Here is a 26,748-nt window from a genome sequence, read left to right on the forward strand (position 1 = left end):
ATGGCTTGGTATTTGTCATGGCAAAGGCTACTAACACTCAAGCCTAATAAAAAAATGAACACATTTCTAAATTTTTAGTTAGATGAAAACCACATTTTCCACTGCGTCGCCAGTTTTTGGCTCCTCCTAATCCTGCACATACCCTCCTAAATTTCAAAATGAAATATTTAAAGTGCATTGGTATGGTCAACTACACAATTTATCAATATTTTCCACTTATCAAATATTTTAATTGAAGCGTTGTCTTTAATTTCAGAAATTAAAAGATAATTTATTTATTTTAACATTTTGTAAGAAACAAAACAAGAGCAAAAACTACATTGTTTGTGTAGACACCTTTTGGTTAATCTTTATGAGTAATATTATTGAGCTAAACTTCTATATCTAGCGTTTAATATAAATACAATAATGAAACCCTTGGTAATGTCCCTATTAATCTTTAGAAAAAAAACATGAGCGATATTTATTGTGGAGAGATAAGAATCTCATATATCATCTAATTATTTCCTATGTTCCTACACACACACCCAAACCCACAAATGTATGGAATACCCAATATGACTTAGTATATGTCACAACTAACTGTACCAACACCTAGGCTTATTAAAAAATTAACATGTTTTTTTATGTTTTTGAACTGAAAAATGCATTTTGTTTTGTCATATTGTCACATTTAGGCCCCTCATGATCTTGCATATACCTTCTAAATTTCAAAGTGAAATATCCAAAGTATAATGATATGGTCAAGTACACAATTTTATCATTTTTTTTTCAATTTATCAAATATTTAAAACATTGTCTTTAATTTTAAAAATTACAAAGTAACTTTTTGTTATATTTTGTAACAAACGAAACAAAATTAAAATGTTTGTGTGGACAAATTTTAGTTCATCTTAATGAATAATATTATCTAGTGTCTAATACAACCAAAATAATGAAATCTAGAGTATTCTCCCTGTAAATCTTTGAGAAAAAATAGGAGTAAAATTTGTTGTAGTGAGATAAGGACCCCCTATAATGTCCAGCGGTTTCCAATGTTCTAAAATAAAGCTTCTCGACTCTTGAACTATTGAAAGGTGGCAATTATGCTGCCTCAATAACCAAGATCCAAACTCGAGTTCAAAGATTTGTCCAAAAAGTATATTTGGTACAATCACACGTCATGCACAAACAAGTGTTGGGCCTGATTAGTATGATAAGGCCAATCAGAATGCCAAATTGCTAAATCTTATTAGATGTTCTCGATGAAGTGTAACCTCACATTTGAATTGACATCACTATCAAAGAGGCTTGGGATCACATCAAGACAATATAGGAGGCCATAAATCATCTTCTTCTTCTTTTGCAATGTTAGTGTCATTGTTTGTAAACTCTCAAATATCCCAAGAATGCAATTGATAGAGGAGACAAAATACACAAAAATGGATCAGCTAATCAGAATTTTATATTTAAGCAACTGCGATAATCAGAAATACAGACACCAATGATCTAATTACTGCTCTAGAAGATATTTGCGCATTCCTATGACAGAATTCCAGTCATCGTATGTATGTATTGTCTGGTTATGTAGCCAAGGAAGATCTGCAACAATCATCATCGACATTTCCTTGGACTCTTGTCATCTAAAAGATAGATCACTGAGTGTGATTGGAAACATTGATGTAAAAATTTTGTACACAAACGAATCAAGAAACAACTCTCTATTTTAATTCTTGAATCTAATTGATTATGCTTTACATTTAAATACATAATAAATTATAGAAACTAATAACAGTTATCAAACTTATAGAATACAAAAAGAAATGGTATGAAAAAGAAAAAATAACACTCAGAGGCCTCATTAAATAAATAGCTCTTGTTTGATTGACAATAAAATTTTGAAGAAGTTATCTGTGCTTTAATCTAGTTACTTCTATCAAAATCTATGCATTTTGAAAGCATAACTCTATACATAGGTCGCCCACTAGCAATGACATGTTGCTCCCAATCAGAGAATACGTTAAATGGGTTGTTGCCAAGCCATATCTCCCCATCACATTCATCATGCTCACCACTCATTATCAGCTTCCGTCTGCCGTAATGTAGAAACTCATTTTTCATTCGCAATGCTACATCTTTTACATCTGACTGCAAAAATATCTGTGCACAGAGAATTAAGAAAAACATGTTGATAATTCCTTACTAGTTCACTTTGTAGATGAAACTCAGAATCTCTAATAAAACTGCATGGATTAAGTTTCAAAAAATGAGTGTGCACAAGATAAGCCAAGCTGTTGATATTGAAGTGTATCTAAAATGGGTTTTTAGCAGCAAAGACGTAACATCTATAATATTACCCCGCATTGTGATTATTGCCAATATCATAAGAAGAGACATGACTAAATTTAGTTCCAAAAGGATGGAAGTAAATAAAATATTTAAAATGGCTCCTGAACCTCAAAAAAAAGAAAATTACTAATCTATAATTGCTTAATAAATGAAAAGAAAATAGTTTGGTATGAAAAAATTAACATAAATTACCAACAGCTAAAGACTGCTAATTTTGAGGAGGAATATTCTTTCATTCAAGTTTGCTCAAATGGCTTGTGATTTCAGTGACAACTGATACTTTTCATGGAAATGTTCTTCAGAAAAGTATGAATGTAGAGACAATATCATAGTTTGCAGATTCAGACAGAGATAGTATTCAACATGTCCAAGATTTTGGCTTAAAAAATGTTCAGGAAATGCTCAGCAAAGTTAAGAGGTGGTGGTTGAATACAAGGCCGAATCTAGAAGAATATTCCCAGATGTAGATATATAAAATGTTGTCTTTACTCAGTATGGCCAATTAAAATCATGATGTTTTTGCAGTTTCAAACAAAGTACAAAAGAGATGCTCATAAATGGCAGTACAAGCAAGGCCAAGGCTCTATTTATTTGCAGTCTCTTGTAATAAAAATTCTCTCTTAAATATGCATCTTTTTTTTTAACTTTCTAATTTTTATTTGTTGCTCTAGAGTATAATTTATAATCTATATTTCATAATTCTAAATGTTATACACAAATTCAATAGATTGAAAGTTCTTCAGCTGAGCAAAATTGGCTATATATCTTTTAAAACAAAGCTAAAAACTTGGTCTTTATACACTCCAATGTCTTATTAGATAAGATACATAATTATAATGAGAGGGTGATGAGGAATTGAGATTTGCATCTTAACCGTACAGACTTAGATGTTATAGTTATAACTTGTGAAAGCTTCTATGAATGAGACAACTTTTACATATGATGTGGCTAGTGGGAGTGCAGCTGATTGTGATTCAAATGAGATTGAACTAAGTGCTGGCATCGATGATCTCGATGAAGAACAATCTAAAAGTTATTGAGACATGATTGTAATTTTCATTTTGTAATGATGTTTCATATATGATTGAGTTAACTTGAATTCATAAGTATTTTTGTTCTTGCAAATCTTGTGGCATTTAATATTATTATTTATTAGCAATTATGACAAATTGTTGATTATACAATTTTTAATATATATTAACATTGCTTGTTAGACCCATTTCATTGTGCTTTCTATTGTTTCTAGAGGCAAATATGGAATTTCTTTTGGTAATTTCATTAATGCAAACCCACCCAACTGCCGCCCCCATCCCCACCAAAAGAATATTGTAAAGTGTGCATAAATGCATGTTTTATTCTTAACGTAGATGTTAGGGTTTGTTTAGTTTTCTAGCAAGCCTCCCAAGAATTAGAAGAAAGGTCCAAACTTGGATATTATTATGCCACCAAGACCAAATGAAAACCTTCTAAACCACACAGCCATTTAGGATGAAATATCCTCTTATGGATATTTGCTTCAGATTTTACCAAATATTCTATAGGAATGCAAACAAACAATTTGTATGAAAACTGATTTCTATTCATCCAGTGAATAATATTAAAAAATCATATAATATCAGACTGAAATACAGATCTGGAATTAAATATAAATATTGTCACCAAACTAGATAAATCATTGTAACCTGAAATAGGAATAACATCAAATCATCTTGCCAATCATAGCCATAGAACATACAAAAGGATTGCATGCACAGAGAACTTCCCAATCATAGACACAAGATGTACAAAAGGATTGGAAAGCTACACACCAAAAACAGATCTATATCTTCAAACATTGACTAGAGTAGATCTTACAATATTGTATCCAGTCTTCTTCAAAAGCGATTTTGTCCTCAGACGGGCTGAAACGGATAAAGTCCAAATCTCCAGAACCAATAATGTTACAATCAATGAGATGAATAATGATGTCCAATGCACCTCTTACTATTCTTATATAACTTTTGCAATGTCCTTTGACCTTCCATTTCTTTGCCCTTTCCCTTTATTATATTTCCATCTTCAAATTAAAGTGGCTTTATTTGATTTTTTTCACTTTATTAAATCACTTTATGAAATGATCCACCCTATTTTTAAAAAAAAAATTTGTTGCTAATTTTGTTTTCAGTTCTCTGTTGGTACTTCTCTCCAACAGTTTACTTGAACGGTCCTCATTAATATTTTGTTATTGTTTCAATATGCAGAGTTTAATGGTTTGTTCACTGTTTTCAATGCATATTTGCAGAAATGAGAGAAAAACATTACATGGTGAACACTATAATACAAATATGGCGACTTTTTTATTGTAATTTCAAACAATCAGTATCTGCATCGCAGAAAATTACAACTAATTGATTAGAGATGGACCGACCTGTATGTTAATAGTCACTATGTGTTTGCTAAACATCTTCTTCTTTTACTGGTATGTATTGCTTTTTGTGCTTCCAAAGTTAGTATTTCAAATGTTCCTCTATGTTGGGTGGATATTTTGCAACTGACAGTTTTGTGAAAATCCAGTCGCAAAAAAGGTAGACCAGCCCCAGCTTATGAAACCAAGTCTCTCCTACATAAAAGGTAAGGCTCCCCCTTCTCACCATTCCTTGGATCAACTCAAGGCAAGCAAGAAGTTGAGAGATTTTGTAAGGGGTGTCACCAATATTCTTTCCTCTTTAAATTTCACGAAAGAATCCATTTACACCTGGAATGAGTAACAGGCAAGATGAAATCTCTAACTAAACTTCTATCTAGTAGATGGAAACGGTGATACCGATAAACATATTCTAAGTCAAAGGCTAGCAGAAAGCTTAACGGTTTGACTCTAAGTCAGGTCTATCTAATTTTTAAGAAAATCACTACCATTGAGGCGCAAAGTCTTCCAAAAGTAGACAATTACTATTCTATAACTTATTTTCAATTCTAATCTATTTTATAAGAAAAGCCTCTACCATTGGGGCACAAAGACTTCCAGAAGTAGGGGAATTCTAACTATTTTTCATGAATTTGAGATGGTAATACAAGCTACAGTCTATGTATCACCACAATCACTCCCAATCAAAGCTTCAACTCCAATTGCTTCTTAATTTACTATGCTCTTATTACTGAATACGCAATAATAACATGAATCAAAGACAATAGGCAGAAATTACAGTCAACTTCTAATTTGCTCTATCACAACTGCTTCCAGTGAAAGCTTCGAATCCGATTGCTTATTTTATTCATGTTTCTCCTAAATTGGTACTACACAATCAAAGTTATGCTTGCACAAGTTTGGTAGAACTTTCTTGCATACAACAAAAGATGATTTTTGCAATGAGGGCACACTCCTTATATAGGCAAAGGAGTTGAGAAAGAGGAGGAAAAAGTGGGAGCAACCCAACCAATTTTGACCCGGTCTAACTAACAAGAGAAATTATTGGATTACATGTCATTACACACGTAAATCGTATTACATGTAACTACACAATTTCCTACAATACATCCTCTCCAACTACAAATATGAAATAAGAAGAAAGAGTTAAGGCTATTGATTCTAAATGAATCAATCCTATGGATTGTTGGCAAAGGCCTTGTACTTGATGATGATCACAGGATCAGGGATTCCTGTATTCTACCCCACTGTATTCACCATGATTACCATGGTGTTGTGTTTTTTGATAGACTCTGATTCTCTTTGATGAATTGTCCATTGCCATTTGAAAACTTGATGAGATCAAGCTTTTCTTACTCGAGTTGTCGTGAATTCTCTTTTGTAGATTGGCATATTCACGAATCTGACACTTTGAAAACCTTCTTGACAATGTCCGGATGTAAACTCAGAATAACTTTCTGACAAGCATCTGCAACTTTTTTTTTTAAAACGAAGTGCTTGGCACATTTCCACACAAACTCAAGGTCTCGAACAGCCACTAGACAAGTGGAGACCAAATGAATTATTAATTCCTTTGAATCAAAGAATATCTTATTGCCAAGATGTCTTTGTTTTTTGATAAAGTTGTGACATATCTTGAAGAGTATGTTGCAACATGAAAGTTTCAATGGGATTGAATCCATCATTGGAAGATATGGATTCTGACTCCATGAGAATATTGGCAAAATGGGTCTCTGAGGAATAGTATATTTAGAGTATTGATTAGATACTCATGGAACATATGCAATGAATTGGATGTGATATGGAAAGTACATGCGGAGGGCTAAAATGAGACTTAGGAAGATGGATGGCATGTAAATGTGTATGGGAAAAGGATGAGTTCTTATCAGGATGTCGTGAGGAATGAAGGCTAGGCACATGAGAATGCATGCATATGATAACTTCTAACTTTAAAAGTATGACTTTTACTCAAAAATGGGTTCTTTGGATGTCATTACACGTAAAGCGAATTACATGTAAAATGAACATGCATTTAGATACAAAAGATGGAAATGCGTGTAAATAGGAACAAAGGATGAGATTGCATGTAAATGTGGATGGAGAGTGAGGTTACATGTAATCGCATGTGGAGAATTAGATGCAGTTTGTCATGACAAGGAAAGCGGAATTACATGTAATTGCTCTTGAAGTGTAATTGCATGTGAAAGGAATGGATGCAATGTGCCTTGGCATGTGATGGCAAAAAATAGAATGAAAAGATGAACTTGCATGCGATGATGGCAGGTGGAGTGAAGTGAAATGTGCTCAAGTTCTTGGTACTTCTTCCAAATGAAGAAAAACGAAAAAGCAAGCAAATAAACAACAAAAACAAACACTAAAAAAACACGTACCTTTAAACATGTCAACAAGCAAGATACCCCAACATGCAATTTCGGATTTGGAATTTGAGAAAAAACCAAAAAGTATGAAGATGAGACTTTTCATTATTTTTAAAGAAAAAATGCACTTTTCATAGCATCTATATCAACAACTGTATAACATCAAGCTAAAACATGCACCAAATCAGCAAGATAAGCATGAATCAATTAGCAAAATAGAAAATGTCCACTTGAAGATAAATATGCCAAGAATGAAAGGAAAGAATTTTAACTTTGAAAAATTCTCAAACAAACTTGGACCTCTTCAACCTTGCAATGATGAATTCGAAATGAGCATCCAATGAGGCTTTTTTGAATAAGAATACCCAAAATGTGGGCTACAACCCCTCAAAACTCCAACATTTTCAATAAATGCAAGCTTCTGGGACGTTTTTCATCAAAAACATGGTCTCAATCTGCCATTACATAGATTGATTTTGGCATTGAATGTCAAAAATATGACTTCCAATAGCAACAGGATGTATCAATTCCACAAAATGCCTTCCATATATGCAAAAACGTGATGCCAAAATGGCCAAATCTGGGCATTTTTTACCAAACGTGCCCCCAAATGGAATGAAAAATGGCATTTATTGCATGGAGATTCAATGTTTAATGCATGGAAATGCATTCAAATTCAAAAATGACCCTAGGTAGAAGATTGACTTGGAATGAAGAAATTTGGAGATCTCAAGCAAAAACATGTTCTTGGAGGGCAAGTGCATGGGAACTTATCTTCAATCTTCAACATCGGGTTTCTTGAAGACAAAAGCATGCTCTTGGGGACAAATCGCACCTTTTGGGTGCCATTACATGTTTTAAAATCTTCAAAAATGACTCCCTATCAAAATTGCACCTTTTGGGTGCAACTACATGTTTTAAAAACACAAGAAAAAGAATCTATATGCAAAATCACACTTTTTGGGTGCAATTACATGTATGTAATGGAAGCCACAAGAAAAATCGCACCTTTTAGGTGCATATGCATGTTCTAAGTTTTGCTAAAAAATGACTTTTAGTGCAAAATCAACCTTCTGGATGTTACATGTTTTTAAAACACACATATATGCATCTCTCACCTTTTGGGAGTCATTGCATATTTGAAAACACATCTAATTACATGTTTTATGTATTTTCAAATGGTGTTTTCATTCCAAATCACACCCTTTGTGATGCAGGAGCATCCAGAGGTATAAGGGCAATCCTATGTCACCCAAAAAAAAAAATGTACTTAGACTTAGTTTCTGTTTCATGTGTTTTCATTTTTGGACACCCATTTGGGTCAAATAAAGGTTCCAACTCTCACAGTTCCACTATCAGTGTGCTAGAAAATCCCGAAAAAATAGGAGCATGTAATTGGGCCATCATTTTGGTAAACTAGAAGGTGTGAATTGGCCAGATGAATGTAATTGTGATTTAGAGCATTCCAGAAAAAGAATCAGGTCAAAAGGCCCCACGGTTTGAAAGTTATTGCAATTTTTCGGATTTTGGAGACCTCCTAAGAATGCTTCAAAGTCAGGTTAGGGGCATTAAATGACCTCGAAAAGGGCCGAAAAATGGGGGACGAGCGAAGCCGGTCCATAGGGCTATAGAGCGCTTCGAGAGCTTTCCGAAAATGTAAACGGTTCGTCAATCGGAGCTACGGTTCAAAAGTTATGCCTCCCGGAAGTTTGGTTACCGATTCTGGATTCTTCTAGATTTGCGCCGACTTCTAACGCAGCTTCTGGAACCTTCTATTTGGTCGGTGGATGCCTACTAGCACTTTCTAGAATGTACTCCTAATCGTTGATCCTCCAGGGTCTATTTAAGGAGATTTCTGGCATTGTAGAAGGCAGTTCGGAGTGGAGTTTGAGAGGAGGTACTGAAAGGAGAAATTATCTCCACATTTATGCTATTGTAAGCCCTTAGGGCATGTTTTGAAGTTTATTTTCTCTGTATTGAATGTATTAGCTTATTTTTCAGTTAATACAATTTCCCTTTTCTGTTGTGTCCGTTCTGTTCTTGGGTTGTGTCCCCATCACTTTGGATGCAATTGCATATTTTGATGAAAATGTGCTTGTAGACATGTTTGAACAACTTAAGTGATGAATTAAGCACATGCCAATTTAATTTTTTAAGAAATATTACTCAAATATAAATAATATTTACACTATATAGTTAATGTAGTATGTGCAAATATCATCTTAAAAGTAAAATTTATTAAGATGTTTTGATTTAAAACTTAAAAATTAAATTAGACTATATAGTTAATATAGTTGCTTAAGTGAAAAATTAAAAAGCAACTCAACTTTAAAATATAACATAAAGTACACTATAGTTACTTTAAGTGAAAAATTGAAATGATAAAGTAAGTGCCATATCTTTTTATTGCCAACTCTGATCAAGCCCTAAGATATACCGAATCAAAGGGAAAACTGAAAGCAATAACTTGAGCAAAATCAAAGGACCAAAAACCAACAAGCACACACAAAAACAAGGAAAAGGACATTGAAGACTTCAAAAATCAAGCATGGGCTCAACAAACAGAAAAACTAAAAAGACTTAACAAAATCCTTTAGTAAAAGGATTCATTATATCAATTGGAATTGATTGATCAATACTAACCAATTAAATAACAAACTAAACTTAGAGAAATGCAAAACTAAGTTGAAATAGTTTTGTACTATTATCTGCTACATTTTGTTAGCATTTTGTGGTGACAAAATGTAGGACAACACCCTACAAAGAGAGATCACAACAACTCCCACACAAACTGACTAGACGCCTGAGCCTTCCATGTTGGCTCCCAAGATGCTTGCAAATCCAAACACTCTTTTGGAGTCTTGGGATGTATATACGACAGTCAATAGTAGTTCTAACAGGATGACACTCTAAGCAAGATTGTGTATCACATACTTCCCATCCACCATACCAAATGAACTCTCGGCTAACCGCAACTATTTTCAATGTGTGCATGCTTAGAAAAAATTACCAAAAATAAACAACAATGTGTTAGACAGTCTTATGGTTACAAAAAGTCACTCGCAATCTTCAATATACTTAGTAATCTCCAATGATAGATTCACCCCCTCAAACACTAGAACAATGCTTACTCAGAATCCGACATTTGTCCACCACCAAAAAGCACAAATCAAATACTCAGATATGCAATGGAAATCACCAAGTCTTTTTGGCTGTCTTTCAATAGTGTGAAAGATGATAGTAGATAAGGTTGTCATATTGAATGCCCTTCAAATGATTGTTCCTAACAATTCCAGACTTTCCTTCCAACTAATATTCTTTTTTACAACCCTTGTGCCCATTTGCCTCTCTCATATATTTCCCCAAGATCTCGACTCTTCCAATTACTTCCGTATCTTCTTGGATGATAATGCTCAAATTTGAGTTTTCTCGCAAAGTATCATGACATTGAGAAAGGATGAATATTTGTTACATCCTTTAACTAACAATGTGTCACCCCCTTATAAATTATTTAATATATTTGGTGTATGGTTATAGGAATGTCATAAAGTGTCCTCCCTGGTACTTAGGACAGAAGATACAACTATATCACTTAGAAAATCAGTTTATGAATATAACCCCCCTACCTGCACCCACCAACACCTTAAATTGAAGTATGGAACGAACCTGGATTGGTATAAAAGTGAGTTTTCCTAGGTCAATTACCTACAAAATCCCTTTGATAGTCATCGTTATCCCTCAGGACCAAAACTATATGGGCTAAAGGTTGATCAATATGGTCAACTCAAGTAGGGGACATTATAGTGCACCCCTCTTGAAATTGCTTGAATCACGAACTCATGAACCCACTGTCTTGATCACTAACAATAGTTTGTGGTGACCCATGCAATCTAAATATCTCCTAAAGAATAAATCTACCACCTGTATGATAGTATAAGTTGATGCAATAGTAAGGAAGTGTGCAAACTTTGTGAAGAGATCCACCACTACATATATGCAATGCTTGGCTTGGGCGTTAGCCAAGCTAGTGATGAAATCCATCAAAAAGCTATCCCATTTCTTCTTCGGAATGGGCAAAGACTACAACAACCGACCTGGGAAATAGTGCTCATGTTTGCTCTACTAGCAAACTATGCACTCTCTCACATGCTATAGTACATCTATTTTGAGCCCCTTCCATATGAAACACTCTCTCACCTATGTGTATGTTTTAAAGTATCCTTGATAACCTCTCTAAGGAGTCATGGGAAGTTCTGAAAATTTTCTTCATAATAGCAAATCTAGGTATCAACCACATTAGGTCTTATGCATGATCAAATAATTCATCACCAAATACTCCTCATTTTGTGCAGTACCATCAACGATATCAATGATGCTCGTAGCCCACTTGTCCTTTGCATACTCCATTGAAATGAGCTCTCTCCAAACATCTATTATAGCCCCTAACACAAACAAGTGAGGATTTCAAGACAAAGCCTCGGCAATAATGTTTTTCTTTCCTTTGACAAAAACTATGTCAAAGTCAAAAGCTTGTAGATTTCTGCCCCACTTTTGTTGTCTATAATTGAACTCTCTTAACCCAAGGAAACGTTTCAGACTATTATGATCTATTTTAACTGTGAATTACTATCTAAATTTAGCCAATGCATGCATAATGGCTAACATCTACTTGTCGTAAATACTATAACTCTTCTCAACACCTCTCAGCTTCCACTCTTGAATGCAAAAGGGTGCTTATTTTGCATCAAAATTGCTCCAACCCCATCTCTTGAAGCATCACAACGTAACTCTAAGGTTTGTGAAGTTTGGAGTGGCTAAAATTGGGCAAGTGCTCAACAACACTTTGAACCTATCTAAACACTGATGTGATCTATTTGTCCACTCAAATGCATCCTTCTAGGTCAAATCTATGAGGGGAGTTGCTGACTATGAATACCTCTTGAAAAAGAGGTGGTAAAACTCACATAACCCCACCAATCATCTAAGGTGTGAAAGATTCTTAGGTAGTGACCAATCCATAACAGGCGTGATTTTCTACAGATCCACATGAACACCTTTAGCATTGATGATATGTCCTAGTAATAACATCTTAGTCATCCCAAACTCACAGTTTGACATTTTTGCATACAACTCCCACTCTAGGATATTCAGTTCAACATCAAGGCATTTCAAATGCTCCTGCCAAGTCTTGTTGTAGATAAGAATATTATCAAAGAAAATCAACACAAATCTCCTTAGCGGATCCCTAAATATCCTGTTCATGTACGACCGAAAGGTAGTTGGGGCATTACTTAAACCAAAAGGAATGACTAGGAGCTTCAAATAATGGCACCAAAAAGTCGTCTTCTCTATGTTATCCTCCCTAACTTAAATTTGACGATCACCTCATCTCAAATCTATTTTGGAAAAATAGCAGGTTCCATAAATTTCATCAATCAGCTCATTTATATAGGTTATCGAGTACCTGTTCTTAATAGTTCTTGTATTCAATTCACTGTAATCAATGCAAATTTAAAAAGTCGCATCCCTCTTTTTAAACTAACCACTGCTAAAGAAAATGGAGTCTTTCTAGGCCTGATATGTCCCATCCCAAGTAGCTCTTTAATTAGAGTTTAAATTTCATTATTATATCTCTTTGGATGTTTATAGGGAGTAATAATCACCGGTTTAGCTCCTTCGTTGAGCTATATCACATGCTCCACACCCCTATCTAATGGCTTTTCAAGTGGTAGATCCTCAAACACTTCAATGTTTGGTCAAAAGCTCCTGAACCTATGGGGGATAATCATGTTTTTGTTGCACTCTCTCCTCTGGCATCACCACAATCCCTATTGTCCAATTTCCTTTGTAGTGCTATATCAACCTCTCCATATGTCTAAGTGACACCACCTTAAGCCCCACAATTGATAGTGCTCTAATTACTACCTCCTTTGATGTTCAAATTTCAGATCTATTTTGTCAAGCTTGAAAGTAATGACATGAAGTGACTTCATTTAAGTCATGCCGAGAATGCAATCATAGTCCCACATGTTAACAATGGATGTTTTCCCAACCATATCATACTCTCCCATCTACAAGTGCAAGACATTAATCACACGACTGCTAAGAATTTTATTTCCACTAACGACTATCACTCTGAAGTCCTCTTGACCCTCCATCTAGATTCCTATTCTCTTATCCAACTTTTCTAATACGCAATTATGCATAGCACCTATATCAACCAAAGTAATCACTTTTTTCCCTTGTATTTCACTCCTCACTTTAAATGTTATTGCTTAGTCATTATCAAAGAGTTGCACGATTGTTTTTCCATCACTTGATTCATCTTCGAAAGGTTTTGTCTTCTCATTGTCTTTTGAATCATATTGTTCATCCTCATGCTTTGAAACTGATTCCTCTGTTGAGAATACTTTATTTGGGCTGCCTTGGCCTTTACAGAACACTTGTGAGATAAGTCCCACGGTTCCCTACTTTGGGAGCATAATTTCTTTCTCCTTAATTCAATGAGTCAATCACTATCTAACCTCTTTGTTTCATTTTCAAATGGAAAAGGTCTTTTTGGAAAGTTTTGTCATCCTCATCTTTCTTTAAAGTGGATGCATTAGAATGAAACTTATCTTTAGATGATGAAGGCTCCATGTCCCTAGCCTTTTTATAAGCTTCCTACAATGTGGTTGGATTTAGACCCTTAATCCATCTCTTTAGTGGCTCTGCAAGTCTATTCATGAACAACACTATTAACCTACTTTGAGAGATATCGATGACCAAAATCAAAGGTCTCTGAAACTCTACAATGAAAGTGTCTACTAAACCCACTTGTTTAAGTTAAGATAATTCCTTAAAATGCAACTTCGGATCCTTCTTGCCAACATCTCGGTGAAATCAATATAGGAAGTAATCTGGTTATGGCCCATCATGACCATACCATCATGCCACCAATCATATGCCAAACCATCCAAAGTAATGCCTCTTCTTCCAACATTAGTCTCGACAGAAAATGCATATCCACCTTTTGCACCCACGCCCCAGCAGTGGTCTTGTTCGATCCATCAAAATAAGGCAAAGAAAGTCTACTTACTTTCTTTTGCAAATTAATTTCTTGTCCCCTACCACTTGTCAAAGACGTGTTTCAGCCTAATGATGGGGGTGCAAATGTGCCTTGTTTTTGTGCATTCTTTATATATTTTTGTCTTGTCTTAAGCCTGTTCTAACCCCTGTTATGTCACTAATCACTAAAGAATATAACGCATTTAATAAAGTCTTAAGGTTTGAAATATTTCTTGAAGAGTGGATGGTTATTGCATAAAATTGATATATTTTGGTTCATTTTACTACAGGAACTAAGGATGCGAGAGTATGGAGTCAGCTGTTTAGTTGGAGGAATAGTTTGAAAGTTGTAATTTCGTTATATTATTTTGGGCAAATAGTTCTAACTGTTTAACAGATCAGTTTTGGGCTGTATGTTACTTTGGCCAAGTTGTTTTATATTCTATTATGTGTGGCCAGCGGCCAAAACAAACTATTATCTATATTTAGGGAGCAGGGCACCGGCCATTCTAGCCTAGTTATTAAACTGGTTAAACATTTTAAGCCTATAAAAGCAAATGTTGAACGAAAGACATGATATGATATGATATATGAAAAACACTCTGTTTCTATTATCTTTGAAGTTTGTTAAAAGTGTGGTGTAGAAACCCCAAATAGGCTCTATGCTGATCACTGTTTGTTTCCCTGAGTGTAATGATTGTTTTTTGTTGGTTCTTGAATGTTTCAAGCTGCTTCTGGTTTTTTTTTTGAGTTTATAAAAGAGAATACAAATATTGAAACTAATTTACCCAAAATTATAACTCAAATCTAATTATAATGCTGATCGAACTCATTTATTCAGATGGCTCATACAATTTATACAATGTTTATTGTTGGAAGAATACATAAAAAAAACATCAGCATTAATAGTTGAAAAAACCTGATTTTTGACTCCAAAATGCAAACACGCTGCTGATTGCTCCCTCTCTAGGCAGCGCCTATCAAAATCTGCAATATTAAATCTCTGATTTTGAATTTACTGTAGCGCGGTACTGTTCACGGCACTGTTCACGTCACTGTTCACGGGCACTGTTCACGGTACTGTTCACGGCACTGTTCACGTGTACTGTAGCGCACTGTTCACGACACTGTAGCGCACTGTTCACGGTACTGTAGCTGCTGTTATAAATCTGCAAACAGATCCATCCAATTTTCTCCTACTGAAACACAATATTGACTTCTGGATGAAGCCAACTCACAGGCAAAATTCGGGTGATATTTCACACCTTCAAATTGCATCAACTCTGAAGAAACTACGTCCTCCACAGTCTGAATTCTTCTCGAATTTGTAGAAACCCTGGTTTTAAATAATTCTCATAACATGCTCTTGAAGGAAGACAAGGTTTGTTTATAAAGACTCCTCAACTCCAGAATGAGGCTCTACGCTCAATGTGGGATAAAAGAATATAATAATAACATAAAAAATGTTATTACATTAAAACTTAGAAAACCCCTTTTAATTTTCCCATAAGCTTGGACCCACAATTAATTGAAATATGGCCCCCTTTTATGATATCATGACCCTCACTTAAGTTATAATATAAAAACATATTACAACTTAATAATATAAACTCAAAACCAATAATGTTTATTCTAACTAAATAAACATTAATATCTCCATTATTACTCAACATTTTTGAATGTCGTCTGAACCGGAAGCTAACATGATAGAGCTGCATATGACCATACCCCTTTTCTAAAAATAGCAGGGGTCCACCTTTATAACTCCAAAATTGCTAAAAATAGCCTGACCAAGCCAAACTCATAATAAACAAACTCTGGCAACCCAGAAGTGTACTCTTCTCAGGTCCTTGGAAGATCTCCACACCAAGGTGACCCTCTAACCAATCCTACTAGCCTACGAGGGTCTCTGATAGGCTAATCACAAGCTAAAGTGATGTCTCTAGCTAGAAGGGGACATCACATGTGGAGTTTCTGTAGTAGCTGGTTTTAGAACATCTCTCACCTTGTGGACTAGAGGAGGGCCCCCTCTCAGGAAACTTGGTGAGATTATCTTAGTTTGTTTTGTGAGTGTGTTAATTGATTTTGTGTGTTCTTTACAGATTGAATCGACCATGTGCATTTATAAGAAGTTTATCATATATATGTTTGTTAAATTTGTACAATGCTTGTTGATTGAGAATTCAATTGTTTGATAAAGTAAATGGTTGCGACATTCTTATGAAGTAAATTGTTTGATATATACCATTATTTCGCTGCTGCATAAATATATTATAGAATACTGTCCACTGCATTCCTTCTACGCGCATCCATCCATTTATTGAACCACTTCCTGTTGCCATCCATAATATTCTTTGTCACCATTTATCATACTTCCTGTCACATTTATCATACTTTCTGCCGCACTCTATATTTAGAACCAGTTTGTTGTAAACAACCTCCTGCCGCCACTAAATTTCCTATCGCAATCTAAGTAGATTTGAACTCTTAATCAAACCAACTTTTAATCGGACAGAACTTTGTAATAGCATTCATAAAGACATTGTGTTGTTTAGAGGTGTGTTAATAAGAATTCAAACTTTAGATTATAATCCATTTGCAGAAGTAATCTTAGATATGTGGTAATTTGATAGTTTAATTTATTAGCAAGCAGTAATTTGCATTCATAAACCTTTTGATTTATTATTTTCACCCCTTGAGCAAACAGCCATTATATCTCTCACGAGTTTACGAACCCCGGATTGACATTCTTAGGGTATTGTTGATTCGATCATATACCATTAAGTTGAACCTTAGTTTTACCCAAGTCACAAGGTTTGAGTTTGAGTTCAAGTTCGGCGAATAAAAATTCGAATGAAGTTTGGCAAGAGAAGAAATTCAGAGAAAAAATCAAAATAAATTTGTGTTATATAATTTTAATTATTTATATATATATGTAATATATCCCATAAATTATCAAAATAATTAAAATTGTTTAATAGATTTAATTTTTTTCTGAACATGATATATTTATAAAGTATAAAACATGATGACATTTTTATTGAAAAATTAATATATCAATATTTTAAAATATTTCATTTATAATTTAAAACAAAAATTTCATTTCACATTAACTATAAACTTAATCAATTGATTAAATATATACCTAATGACCTATTACTCTTACATTTTAAAATTTGAAGAATCAATTATATTACATGACAAATAATGTGTATACCTTTAAAATATTTCATTTATACTTAATAAATTAAATTAAAAAAGACTTCATTTAAAATTAATAAATGTAATAAATACATTATTACTTTATAACAAAATAAACCTAAAGTTAATGAACATTATTTAATTCATACATTATCTCATTTATACTTAATAAATATAAAATTAAATAAACAAAGACTTCATTTATACATTATTACATTACAACTAAATAAAGTTAACAAAGACAAATTTGACAAAAGACCTCCCTTAGGATCAAATCACAGACGCAGGAGATGGCAAAAGGAAAATTGCAGATGACAGTCTGCAGAAGCTGCCTTCAAATTTCGCCCATGCACTTGCCATTTTGATACAGGGGTGCAATGGCTCATTGAAACCTCTGTTTTCAGTATTCTGTGCGTTCAAAGAAGAAAGAATGGTTTGGGAACCCTTAAAAAGGTTGTCAAATGCAGAGAGTACTAGTTTTTAAATGTTTACAACAATCAAAAAATAATACCAATTTTTTGCGGGAGAAAAGGCAATTTACATCGAATATTTTAGAAAAAATTAAAATGCAGCAATTTCTGAATCTCATGCATGAGACTCCCCGAATACTATGACTTAGGTTTCAGCCTCACATCCATATACTCTCTGAAAGTAATGGCTGCCATGAACTCTTCTCCACAACTTTCCCTATCTCTCCTAAGTTGAGCCTGCAACTCAGTAATTTGAAGCTCCCGTCCTTGCTGAACTGGAAATTTGGGTGGAAAGATAGGTACAATGGGTCTCAAGCATATTGTTCTCACTAGTCTAGGCACTTGCTTAAAATTATCCTCCACTGTTCTACCCATTATGTATCCCATTTTTGTATCCATTATTACTTGCATTATTCCACCCATCATTTCCTGCATTATTCCCACCATCATTTCCTGTATTATTCCCACAATCATTTCCTGTATTATTCCCACCTTCATTTTCAACATTATTACCACTTGCACTGACACTTGTACCCTGTTGCGTACCCATCGTTGTATCAAAATATCCATTCAATAATTTTGTTCCTGTGCCCTCTGTTCAGCTAAGCATTGTCCCATGCTATTGTATCCAATAACTATGGAAATTTCTCATCCCCTAGATCCCTACGAGTCTCATCCCCCATATTGTCAATAACTTGTTCATCTGCAATAAACTGTTCCTCCTGATTTCCCTCTTCTTAACCTACCTTTACTCGTGTTGTGGTTCTCAAATTGTAATGATGTGACAAAGGCTAAACACTGTCATATTATTGCCTAATTATTTGCATTATTTGCCCACAAGGATGGTGGTATTTTTAGCTCTGATACCATTGAAATGACCCACCCTATTTATTTTTTGGTGTTGCTAATTTTGTTTTCAGATCTTTGTAGGTAACTTTGTCCAAGACTTTACTTGGACAATCCTTACTGAGTTTTTGTTATCTGTTCAATATGCAGAGTTTAATGGTTTGTTAACTCTTTTTAATGCATAGGTTTGTAGAGATAAAAAAAACATTGGCATTGGAAAAGCTCTGTAATTTAGACATTCTAGCCTTTTAATGTAATTTCATCCAATCACCATCTATATCTCATCAACTTACAACTACCATCTATATCTCATCGACTTACAACTAACTGATTAGAGATGGAGCTATATGTTAATAGTCTCTACGTGTTTTCTACACAACTTCTTTCACTAGTACATATTGCTTTTTGAGCTCCCAAAGTTAGTATTTTAGTTGTTCCCCTACACAGAGAGGTCACAACTCCCAAGCAAGTCGGCCATGTTTTTTATGTAAATGGACACCTAATCCTTTCACACTCACTCCCATGCTACTTGCAATTCCAAATACTCTTTCAGAGCCTTGTGATGTATATATGACAATCGCTTGTAGTTGTAGCACGAGAACGCTTTAGAGAAGATTGCATGTGGCATACTTCCTACCCACCATACCAAATGAACTCTAGCTGGCTACGGTTATTTTCTAAGTTACACGGGTACCCCTCCCCCCCCTCCGGACCTCGAACTGGTTCGAACCGGTTCGAGATTCGGGTCCGGTTCGACCACGGTTCGCCCAAGGTTTGGTTTTCAAATCCTGATTCGAACCATGGTTCGAACTCGGGCGGACCAGGCTGGGAAAATCGAACCAGGTTCGAACCCAGCCAAGAACCCGCCCACGGACGCGAAATTAAAGTTATTTATTTGCATTTTTTAATAATTTTTGGGGTCCACGTACCCTAAAAGGTGTTATGAATTGGTTTTTTGCTCTCTCATAATCATTTGTTGTTTCTAAATAGGTTGTTTTGCCTTGAAGGAGAGCACATAAATTTTTGAGCAAGCATCCGGTTGTGCAAGGAGGAGTTTGAAGATTAACTTGTTGGTGTTCTTGAAGTGTTTGTGCATCATTTATACACATTTGCAAACTTGCAATGGCTGGAAAAGGACCAAGAGGTAAGATCTTATTCCATTTACTATTGTTTTGTTCTAGTTTTTCCATTTTTTTTTCATTTCTCTTTCAATCTTCATATGTTCTAAGTTCTTGAATCTTTTCCATTATTTCAAAATTCGTCATTTTCTTGCATATAGATTATGAACATATATCTAATTAGTAATTTATTGCCATAGGGAAAGGTTCGAAAGAAATGTCATCTACCTCTTCATCAATAGGCAACACCGAACAAAGAATGGAAACCAACTCTGATTCTCCTCTATGGAAGTATGTAGACATTATAAAACCCATTCCAGGAGGTGGTGTATTCCGTTGGAGATGTCGAGGATGTGATGTAGAAAGAAATAGTTCTTATTATCGTGTGGTAGGCCATCTATGTGGTTATACTGGAAGAGGAGTCAAGAAATGCCCTGGCAAAAATGGTGTCCCTATACCAAATCACACCGTGTTAAAATATATTGAAGAGCATGAGGCAGAAGAAGAGAGAGAAGGACACAGGGCAATAGAACTCGGTAGTAGTAGCAATAAAAGTAAAAAAGCTAAGGGAATGCAGCCCCCCTCAGATGTTATTGTACAAGACCATCCCTTCTTCAATACTACAATGGACACTGACACTGAATCTGTCCCCATTGTACACAAAAGAAAGGGGGCCAATAGAAACTTCTTTTCAAAAAAAGGCTCGGGATATTGCTGACATTAAGGTGGGAAGATGCCTCTATGCAAATGGGTTGTCTTTTAATGTTGTCCGCTCTCCGTTTTGGAAGGACATGTTGAGGGGTGCCAATGAAGCTCCAAAAGGGTATTGTGGCCGCGGTTATGAGAAAGTGCGCACCACCTTGTTGGATGATGAGGTCCAACGGGTTGAAAATCAATTGAAGCCCATAAGGGACTCATGGGTTGAGACAGGGGTGACAATTGTTTCAGATGGCTGGAAGGATTCTAGGAACCGTCCCTTGATCAATGTCCTTGCGGTGTCCCCTAAAGGGGCAATGTTTCTGAAAGCGGTGGATTGTGAGGGCAAAGTAAAAGATGGGCCATTTATTGCTGATATTTTAATTGAGGCCATTGAACAAGTGGGTGCAAGAAACGTTGTCCAAGTCATAACGGACAACGCAAAGAATTGTAGAGCAGCAAGTTTGTTGGTTGAATCACAATATCCACATATCTTTTGGACACCTTGTGCAGTCCATTCACTCAATCTTATGCTACAAAAGATTGGGAACCAAATTGAGTGGATCAAAACAGTGTATGAAGAGGCTGAGGACATACAAATGTTTGTCACAAACCACCACATGACTCAATCTCTTTTCAGGAACTACTCAAAATTGGAGCTATTGAAGGTAAATGAACTTGAACTCAAATTAGTAATTTAATTTTTAATATTTGACAATTTCTGATTTTTCATATTTTACTAGTGCAATTGCTAATGTGTATACTTTTCTTAGTTTTCTAAAATATGTATCTAATAGTTGTTTTTTGCTCTAATTTATGTCACAGGTTGCTGAGACCCGTTTTGCATCACATATAATCGTCTTAAGACGACTTGTGCAAGTGAAAGATGCACTTCAAGGTATGGTAATCAGCAACAATTGGGGTGTATGGAAGCAAAAGAACACTGAAAGGGCAAACAAAATAAAGGATAGGCTATTGGCTAACTCATGGTGGGAACATGTGGAATATCTCCTTAAGATCACCGAGCCCATTATGAGCATGCTTAGGTACACTGACATGGATAGGCCTTGCCTTGGAGAGATCTATGATGGCATAGACTCAATGATTGAGAAGATCAGGCAAGTTATAAATGAGCAGGAGCAAGATCCGCAAGAGACCTTTTTCAAACAAGTGCAAAAAATTATTGATGAAAGATGGAACAAAATGACCCCTCCATTACATTTGCTTGCCTATGCCTTGACCCCCAAATACTATAGCTCACAATATTGTGATCTACCAGGAAGGTTGCCACCATACAGAGATATGGAAGTGTCTGACGGGTACCAGGCAGCATTTAGAAGAATATTTCCTGATGATGATATAAGAGATGTAATCATGGATGAGTTCATAGCATTTGTCAATGCTACAGGTCTAAGTAATGATGCTCTTCGTCATCGGTTCAAGAAGCATGCTCATGGTTGGTGGTACCTCCATGGCCAAAAATTCCGAACATTGCAGCCCCTTGCAATCAAAGTTATATCACAAGTAAGTTTTATTTTTTTTTAAATTAGCTCACTTTATCTTCAAAACAATTTTTTAATAAGATTGAATTAATTCCTTTTTAATTGCCTACCCTATGTTGTCTTTATAGGTTGCTAGTTCTTCTGCATCAGAAAGAAATTGGAGCACCTATTCTTTCATCCACTCGGTGAAGCGCAATAGGTTGCAATCAAAAAAAGCTGAGAACCTGGTATTTGTGCATAACAACTTGCGCCTTCTTTCACACAAGAGTCAAGAATACAAAGAAGGGGAGACAAAGAAGTGGGATGTAGATGTAGAGATTGCGGACTTGGATGCTTCCACTGTTGCGCTTACAATTGATGATTTTGATAACTTTGATGCCAATACCATTGTTGATTCTGCTGTTGATCCCATTGGCCTTGGTGCAAGTAATAGCGTAGGCGAAGAAGGAGGAGATGAAGAAGAAGATGAAGAAGAAGAAGATGAATATGAAGAAGATGAAGATGAAGAATGAAGAACTTAGAACTAGAAATTCAGAATTTTAATAGATTTTCATTCTATTAGTTACTGTTAAACATTGAACGTGAAACAATGACACTTGAACTTGATATTTTAAATGTTTTGAATCTTTCATCTTTGATGTTGAAGTTGATTGAATTATGTTACTATATGATGGTATGCTCACCATGATACATTGATATGTTATTGTTTATGCTGTTTTAAAGTTTTAAATGTGTTTATGGTACTATGCTACATTCTAATTTTAACTCATGCTTCATATATATATATATATAATTTTTACATGTTTTTGTACTAACGAACCCAAATGAACCCAAACCCCTTTCCAAAATTTCGTCGAACCAGCGAACCGGTTCTCGAACCCGAACCCGGAACCGAACCACGAACCGACAACTTAGGTTATTTTCCCTATTATAGTCTACCTGAAACACCTTATTAAACTTGGGAAGTGCTAAAATAGGTTGTTTTGTAACTTTCTATTTCAACAATTCAAAACTCCTATCTTCTCATGAGTCCAGCTAAATTGTTTCGTAGCCCCCCTCATTGTTTCAGTCAAGGGTCCACATACACTATGTGTGCTTCGACAACTTGCTAAAGATAAGCAATAGTGTGTAGTGTGTTACAGCAGTCCCATGGTTGCAAAATGCCACAACCAATCTTCAATATACTTAGTAACCTACAATGACAGATTCACCCCCTCACATACCAGATCAATGCTTACTCGGAATCCAACCTTTCTCCACCATAAACAAGCATAAATTGAATATTCAGATATGCAATGGAAATCACAAGTCTTCTTGGTTGTGTCTTTCAACAGTGAGAAAGATGATAGGAGAAAAGGTTGTCCTCTTCAATGCCCTTTGAACTATTACTCCTGAGAATTCCAGTCTTTTCTTCTGAAAAATCTTCTCTATGGCCCTTGTGCTCATCCGCCACTCTCCTATGTTTCCCTAGGACCCTGATTCTTCCCGTTCCTTTTGTATCTTCTTGGATGGTAATGCTCTATTCTGAGTTTTCTCGTACAATGTCATGACATTGGGAAAGGACGAATATTTGTTATATCTTTTCACTTGCAAAGTGTTGCCCCCTTAGAAATTAATCAATATATTCCTAATAGGCTTATAGTAATGTCATAAAGTGACCTCCTCCTTATTTAGGATAGAAAATATAACTGTCTCTTAATTAATCACTTTAAGAATATCCCGACCCCCACCTCCACCTTAAATTCAAGTATGAACAAACTCAGATTGGCCTGAAAGTAAGTCCTAGGTCAATCGCCTCCATGATCCCTTTGATAGTCCCAATTAGCCTTCAAAACCACAGCTTGAGCTAATGGTTGATCACCATGGTCAACTCAAGTACGGGATATTATACTTTAATAATGATATAATATTATCCTTATGATGTACTTTTATAAAAGAATAATATTAAATAAGTACACTAATGGTTCATTAAATTATTGGCCAAGCTTTTAATTATTTAATTATATTTTAAGCCAAAGGGAACATTACAAATTCTTCCTACCCAAAAATTGTTTATCCTCAAGCAAATATGCACTAGGTTCCCATACCAATCTAGGAGGTTGCCATAATCTTTAATTAGAAATACTACATCAACTATCACCTAATTTCTCCCAAAAAAAGAACATTTTGAAGATTATCTATAAAAGATCAGTAAACTTGCTTTCAACAATTGATGAATTTCACATGATCCCAAGATTCCAAGTTAGTTTAGGAAAGAGCCACCATGTTGACATTGCACCACTCTATGACAATAAACTAGCTTGTGTCCTCAATTCGTGGAGCAATAAGAAGTGCCATAATCACAGCCCAAACTGGAATATCTGAAGATAATGAATTCAATATTAGAAAATAAATATTGCACAATTTCAACATAATCTATGTGATCGTCAAAATTGAAATTAACCAATGTCGGAATGGTATTTGGTATAACACCTATAAAAACTCACCATTAACCTACCCACAATTAGATGAAACAAAACTTGATTCGTAATCAAAGGGAAATCAAGTCATTTGCATATGATTGATTTCAACCTTGCAAAGAACTACTGAGATAGTAGCATTACAAGAATAAAATTCACAATTCCTTTTTCCTGCCTTAACAATAAACTATTGTGCTCAGCTTCATCGTCACCACTAGAATTGCCAACTCAAAAAATGGATTGGCATCAAAGCAGAATCAACTCAAAACATATCTGCAGGTTTTTTGGCCTCCATTCTTGTAGCACGAGAGGACAAATTCGTCGCTAAAGGGAAATGTTTGGGGTTGTTTAAAGGAAAGTATTTGGTGGGTCTTCTCAATGCAATAATGAATATGTATGCAAATCTTACTGTTTGTTCCCATTTGACTTTGCAGTAGTGATGATGGTGGTCCTTACCTAGGTTTCAGTTTCGGGCCAAGAAGAAATGTTTATGGAGGCCCCCACACAAGTTTTTCTTTTCATGGGGATAGGAATGGGAATACCAAGATATAGGGAGTAGTATGATTCAAAAAGGTCTTACTTTCCTGAAAAAAATTCTCGGAATGACAGAGGGTAGAGATTTCCCTTATGGTGACAATTTAGATGAGTGTTTTGGCCAGGTATATCAATATAAATATGATGAAAAATTAGAGGGCTAGGGAAGCAAGAACTCCTCAAAGAAGCATGAGGAAGAAGATGAACTAGTGGAGGCAGATGCAAAGGCAAAGGAAAACAGTGAGCACAAAGATGAAGAGGTAGATAGGGAGCACGAAATAGAAGAGTCTGGGGAGGATACAAATGATGGGACAAAAGATGAAGAGGAAACAGAGGAAGAACAAGATGAATCCCAAGGACTAAACCCACAATAGGATGAGGAGGAAAAAGGATCTTCATCTACCTCAAACTAGGGAGTAATAGGTAAAACTCTCCATACTATGCTTTGTCTAGTTTTTTCGCAAAAGTGATCTTGTAGCCTCTAGTGTTTGATCTATTTGTAGATCAAGATCAAGTTTTAGATCAGTGGTGTCAATTTGAAACTTAGGTTGCTTCTTTCCAGTTAGAATATGTTTCCTTTATGTTTTCTCGGACTACTTCAAAAAACTATGCGGCTATAAACTATGTTGATTTTACCTTATTTCGATACAAAACTTTTGGCTTCAACCCCTTATTTAACAAATGAATAAGTGGATTAGCATGAATCATATCAATATCAAACTCAAACAAACAAGTATCAACAATTTCAGACCATTGTTCTTGGTGGTTCAAATTTCTATTTTTTTTACTTTCAGCAATGTTGGTCTAAAACATAAGTTTCATATATGTTGGCAAGCTCTTCGATTGTCTCCTTGATCTGTTTTAACCAATCCCTTGTTCTTCTGCTCCCAAAATTGTTTCGTAGAAACAAGCTGATTTACAATTTATTGTAGGGTTCAGTTTCTCCTGATTTCCCTTGTATAAATCTATGGCCTCGTTTGTGCCATATCTCTATAATGGGTAAATGCAAGAAATCCAACTTAATTTCTTCCATATTACTTGTAATTGATTGCAAATCAGCAAGGGGGATGTTGTGAAAATTCCTATTGCAGCCACTACTTATTAATCTCTTATTGTAAATGATTATTAAACTGTCATAAATAAATTCACAGCTAATATCGAAAAATAATGCAACTACAACTTCACCAATAAAATACGTAAAGAAATTCACAACACAAAGAACACAATATTTTTGGACAAATCGTCCCTGGAAAAACCCCCAAGTGAAAACCAATTCTGCAGATGGAAAATATATGAACTTCAATAAATCAAGAGATACAAAATTCCTTGCCTTTCACTGACAAAATTTAGGCAACCTCCTAATTTCTCCTGTTGATATTCCCCATTGCTATCCCCAACGCTCTCACTGTGCCCTTGCTAACACTGCAAGATTGTTTGGTATCACTGCAAACTCATTTGCTAACACTGCAAATGCTTCTACAACTTGTGTTCCTCTGTTCACCAAATACCTCCCTTGACCGCCTTTTATACAACCTAACCAAAAGGTTTCTAGTTGCTTCTTGATTAAAACAACCTAACCAATAGGTTACTAGCTGCTTCTAGGAGTCAATTAACTAACAAATATTTGCTAATTAATCACATATGGATGAACAACTGTTCAAGCTATCTAAAACTAACACTCCCTCTTAGCGAGGAAGTTGTTCTGCATGACACTCAACTTATCTCTGAAGAAGATGAATTTAGCCTTCCCCAATGCCTTAGTCAG

At 35.2% G+C, this 26,748-nt stretch overlaps 1 protein-coding gene across 3 annotated transcripts in view; it reads right to left on the minus strand.

Annotated features, from left to right (window-relative positions):
- Nucleotides 1-1,808: 1,808 nt before the first annotated feature.
- Nucleotides 1,809-26,748, minus strand: part of LOC149562001 (phosphoglycerate kinase, cytosolic-like) — a 271,433-nt gene continuing 246,493 nt past the window's right edge. For all 3 annotated transcript variants that reach the window (XM_089825544.1, XM_089825543.1, XM_089825542.1), the window contains one exon: nt 1,809-2,139. In XM_089825544.1, the coding sequence (XP_089681670.1) occupies nt 1,903-2,139 (237 nt within the window). In that variant the 3' untranslated portion in view covers nt 1,809-1,902. The remainder of the gene's footprint in view (nt 2,140-26,748) is intronic.

The sequence above is a fragment of the Cupressus sempervirens genome, chromosome 4 (assembly GCF_028749045.1).
Source record: "Cupressus sempervirens isolate cs-2001-9-10 chromosome 4, ASM2874904v1, whole genome shotgun sequence".
Classification (NCBI taxonomy): domain Eukaryota; kingdom Viridiplantae; phylum Streptophyta; class Pinopsida; order Cupressales; family Cupressaceae; genus Cupressus; species Cupressus sempervirens.